Source organism: Myotis davidii, unplaced genomic scaffold, assembly GCF_000327345.1.
Source record: "Myotis davidii unplaced genomic scaffold, ASM32734v1 scaffold167, whole genome shotgun sequence".
In the NCBI taxonomy this organism is placed as follows: domain Eukaryota; kingdom Metazoa; phylum Chordata; class Mammalia; order Chiroptera; family Vespertilionidae; genus Myotis; species Myotis davidii.
Window position 1 is genome coordinate 6,042,823 of NW_006300048.1, and position 5,013 is coordinate 6,047,835.

At 41.9% G+C, this 5,013-nt stretch overlaps 1 protein-coding gene across 1 annotated transcript in view; it reads left to right on the plus strand.

Annotated features, from left to right (window-relative positions):
• MEP1A (meprin A subunit alpha) overlaps nt 1-5,013 on the plus strand; it is a 40,389-nt gene that overhangs the window by 21,807 nt on the left and 13,569 nt on the right. The window contains exons 8-9 of the mRNA XM_006776418.2: nt 649-870; nt 1,898-2,047. Coding sequence (XP_006776481.1) covers nt 649-870; nt 1,898-2,047 — 372 coding nt within the window. The remainder of the gene's footprint in view (nt 1-648; nt 871-1,897; nt 2,048-5,013) is intronic.

Sequence of the window (5,013 nt, forward strand, 5' to 3'; positions counted from 1 at the left end):
TTTGCTGCCAGTTTAGGCCCAATCCCCTAGGAAGCAGGCCTAAGCCAGCAGATGGTCATTCCCCAAGGCGTGCCAGACTGCAAGAGGGCACTGCTGGGCTGAGGGACCCTCCCAAGTGCACAAATTTTTGTGCACTGGGCCTCTAGTATTATTATGTAGTACTAGAGGTCTGGTGCATGAATTCATGCACGGGTGGGGTCCCTCAGCCTGGCTGGTGATTGGGGCCATTGGGGCATCTCGCCCAGTCCCAATTGGGGCCAATGGGGGCTGGCTGGCTGAGGAGAGACCATGGGAGGGCTCCAGGGCATGTCTAGCTCTCTCACCCAGACCCAATGGGCCAGACCTCAGCAGCAGGCTAACCTACTGGTTGAAGCATCTGCCCCCTGGTGGTCAGTGTGCATCATAGTGACTGGTAGAGTGGTCAACTGATGTGTCAGACACTTAGCATATTACACTTATTATATAGGATATGGTTATCAGCTAATAATAGTTAATAATAAAAGTATTTTACAGACACACACACACACACACACACACACACACACAATTCCCTTTTCTTTCTTGGTCTTTGGTTGAGTATCTAGTCAAAGTGGGTAGGATGGGAAAATGATATGACCAAACAGGACCTGTGGATTCTCTCACTGACAGATCACCAGCACAACTTTAACACCTATGATGACAACTTCATCACAGACCTCAACACACCTTATGATTATGAGTCTCTGATGCACTATGCGCCTTTCTCATTTAACAAGAATGTAAGTGTCCCTACCATCACTACCAAGATCCCTGAATTTAACTCCATCATTGGGCAGCGCCTGGATTTCAGTGCCATCGATTTGGAGAGGCTGAACCGAATGTACAATTGCAGTGAGTACTTTCGGGGCTGAGGTCAATGAACCTGAACAGAGATTCCCCACCCTGTAGGTTTCCTGTATATTTTCCTCTACTCTTCTTTCATGTTCTAGCTAAACTAGAGGCCTGGTGCATGAAATTCATGCATAGGTAGGGTCCCTAGGCCTGGCCAGCAATCAGGGACAATCTGTGGAGTGACCGGAGGGGCAATTGGGGGGCCCCCACTAGTGCCGGCCTTGGCTAGCTGGGGCTTTCAGGTTGAGGGCAGCTCCTGCATTGAGCGTCTGCCCCCTGGTGGTCAGTGCGCATCATAGCGACCAGTTGTTTGGCTGGTCAATTTGTATATTGGGCTTTTATTTTATAGGATAAAATGGACAAACTATATTTCTCTATCTCTAGAGTAGAAAAATTATAACACCTATATCACAAGATGGTTGTGAAAATCAATTATGTGGTTGTGTTTTAAAAGTGAAAGTATTGGGGCAATTTAAGAAGCTGTGATTGTCCAACTTCTTTAGCTTCTTTCTGAAGGGTGCATCGTTATTTAAAGCTCAAGACAAGTAGTAGGCTTGAAAGTATTTTGTATCCTGTAAGATTCTTTCCCCAGGGTAGTTGTTCCTAGAGTAATCCGATGCTCAGATTTGGGATATTTTCTAAAATGACCACTAGTCTTTGGAGACACATTCTTTCATTCTCTTCCACATGTATATAGAGAGGATCTACCAAGCACAAAGTCCAGTATTGTAGGTACTTCCATCTTGATCTCAAGGAGTCGGGTTTGGTTTTTGTAGAAAAGCACAATGAGAGGCCTTTTTTACTATTTTACTCTGTGATTCTGGGTGGTGAGTAGGACTGTATGTATATTGGCAAGTTCTAAGTTCTGATGGGAGACAGTAGGATTTTCATCTGAGAAAAGTCAAGAAAATGAAAGGCTCATGATTCTGCTATCTCTGAACAATGAGGTCTTAATAACCTAAGACATTAGGTATTTGGAATGAGGTGCCTTTAATTTTTAACCAGGTGACAAAAATGTCATTTGCAGCCACAACTCATACCCTTTTGGACCACTGTGCTTTTGAAAAAGCAAACATCTGTGGGATGATTCAGGGTACCAGAGATGACGCTGACTGGGACCATGAGGACAGCAGTCGGCCTGGACAAGTGGATCACACCTTGGTAGGACAATGCACAGGTGGGTGAAGGCAGAAAGTAACCACCTGAGGTGGTTCATCAGGTTCAATTGGTAATGGCAGCCAGCATGTTTTGCCTCAGTTGGAATATTAGTTATCAAACCTGGAATTTTAAACGTGGAAAAAGAACATTTCTCTTTATTATTAACTTAATAAAAAGCACTGAGGTTCTGGGCACGCAAAAGGAAGATGCATTTAAGTGATGACAAAACTGATGTGGTTGATTAAGACATGACTTTGTACATAAGGGCAATGTCCCTAGAGCAGTGCTAACCAAAGGACTGTAATGAGAGCTACATATATAAAGTAAAATTTTCTCATAGTCACATAAAAAAGAAACAAGGGAAAGTCTCTTTAATAATACATTTACTTAATGTCTAAAATATTAACATTTCCATGTGGATTCAATATAAAAACGATTGCTGACCGACTTCACACTTTTCTATAGTCGATATTTGAAATCTGTGTGCATTTTACCCTTACACCATATCTCAGTTTTGACTGGCCAAAGTTCAAGTGCTAAATAGCCGCATAGATTTGGTAGCTGCTATATTGGATAGCACAGCTTCAGATAGTTTCTATATATTGTTTGTGTGTGAAAAAGCCATAAAGTTAGACAGACCTGAGTGTGAAATCATTGTGACCACAGGAACTCATTTTTTAAGTCTTTATTTTTGTGAGCCCTCTGGACCATCAACATGTTGAAAATTCACAGTGAGGTTGGAAGAAGACTATGCATACACAACCCCCAGCTGCAGACCAGCAGCTTCCCCTTCTGGTTTTTTCCACATTCCCTTTCTCTCCAGGGGTTCCATTTATATGTATTTTCCTATTCTAGCATCCGTTTATTAAATGCTGGTCATTGAAATCATCTCAACCTTATTTGGAAGCAGGTGGGGTTATAGGTCATAATCACTTTATACAGACTAGACTATTATAAAGTCGCTTAGTCCATGCCTGTCTGTGAGTTGGTTAAATTTCCTTCACAAAAGGAACCCAGGTTGTCATCCAGACTCCAGGCCACCAGGGAGAATGTCAGAGGTTGTAAGCCATTGCCACATTTCCTTCTGGCCTTGGCAAAGGGCAAAGGTCTCTGCCCACATCAGATTATTAGACATATAATCGCAAGTATCCAAAGGGTTATCTTAGCCTAAAATTCTCATTATATTTCCTTCATGGATTCTAATCCAACCTCTTGGGCTAGCTGTTGGGCTAATATACAATTTCCAGATAAACAAAAAAGTGATCTTCATGTGAGAAGAACCTGCTGAGAGAATGTTCTAGCACCTTAATAGGAAAGGAAAGGATCACACTCCAGAAGAAGTATTTAGAAAAACTTTATCAGGTTAACTTGACCAGCTATTCTGCTTCTTCCACAGGAAGCACCTCATGGGACCATGTTCCCTCTGCCAGTGAGCACTGGCATTGTTCAGGTAGATGTATAGACTCAAATAACTTGAAGAATAGAAGCCATATCCTATTTTAAACCCAGACATGTGAATCAATGCCTGTTAGTGGCAGAGCCAGGGCAAGAATTCAGGCCTCCTGACTCCCAGTTATTGACTTTCACCTCACACTTCTGATGGGCAGAATTCCTAAGCAAGGAACCTTCAGTAATTCATAATTCAGAGGCCTCAGGCTAAGTTCAAGTATTGAGAAGAATACACAAGAAAACATATTTTTTTCCTGGTGTAATATTAAAGCCATCATGAAATTTTTAAGCCATTGGAAATCTTATTGAAACGTCCATGCTCACTGCCCATCTGAAAGGTACACGCCCCATGTAAGAGGCAGGACGAAGCAGGGAACACTACTACCACAGTGCCTAGACCTGTTCTAGATGCTCTCTTCATTTCTACTTTGTGGGATGTTTTGAGTGGAGCATTTGGTAGAGGTTGAATTCTGGAGTACAGTTTAAATGACTCCTTTGTATGCAAGAATTGTTCATTGAGCTTGACTTTGAAAAGTGTGCTAGTTTTTAAAGTAACATATTCATTTAGCTGCCTGCTTATTTTGGGGGAGAGAGTTTTGGAATATCTGACTTGGGCCAACCCCAGTTTGGGCACAAAAGTAGACACTCTTTTCCCTCTTTTTCAGTGTTCTTTCAAAGGTTTCTTTATATACAGGAGACATCCTGAATAGTTCATACTAGGCTTTGAATGCCCCTTTTATGACGTAGTAAGGATGATTCTTTACCACTGCAAACACACCCAGTCATTAGGCTAGACACAGGTGAAATTGAACCCTTAACAATGTGAATATTTAAATTCCAATCACTACACCTTTGGATCCCACCGTTTCTTATACAATTAGGAGGCCAGCTCTTTTCCTTGAAATGAATCTCTAAACAATGAAGTCAGTGTGGGAAACAGAATTCCCCTCACAGACACTAAATTCTATCAAACTTTGCTTAAAGCCCCTATTTTCTTAAGTCAGAAGTCTATGTTTCACCGACTTGGGAACAAAGTCAATAATAGAAGCAGCGCCGAGCTCGGGTTAGCCTGTGGATCTGTCCGTGGAGACAAATAGAATATATACTGACAGACAACACTCTTCTTCTTCCCTTTTCCGCCATACCACCTCCCTCCCGCCCCCCCTAAATGTTTAGTACAGTGTCTGGTATAGTTGCACCACACAATACATATTTTAACCACTCAGAAGTTATAAGCAGCTGTGAGGGGTTAGGTGAAACTTAAATACACTTTGAAAGAGGCCAATCAGAGTATATTAATCTAATTTTCACTAGAACATTGGAGAAAGCCTGGGCAGAGAAATTTCATGATTCAGGGATGGAGATTGGATGGTAAAAGGGAAACAGAAATTGAGGCTGCTGGAGAGAGAGAGAGTGGGTTAAATACTTGACCATTGGTGTTTTGGCATCAGTTTCAGAAAACTGAATGATACTGTTTTTTAATATGCTGAAGTAACTGGAATCTACTTGTGAAGTTGAGAACTAAGCCATTTGTGT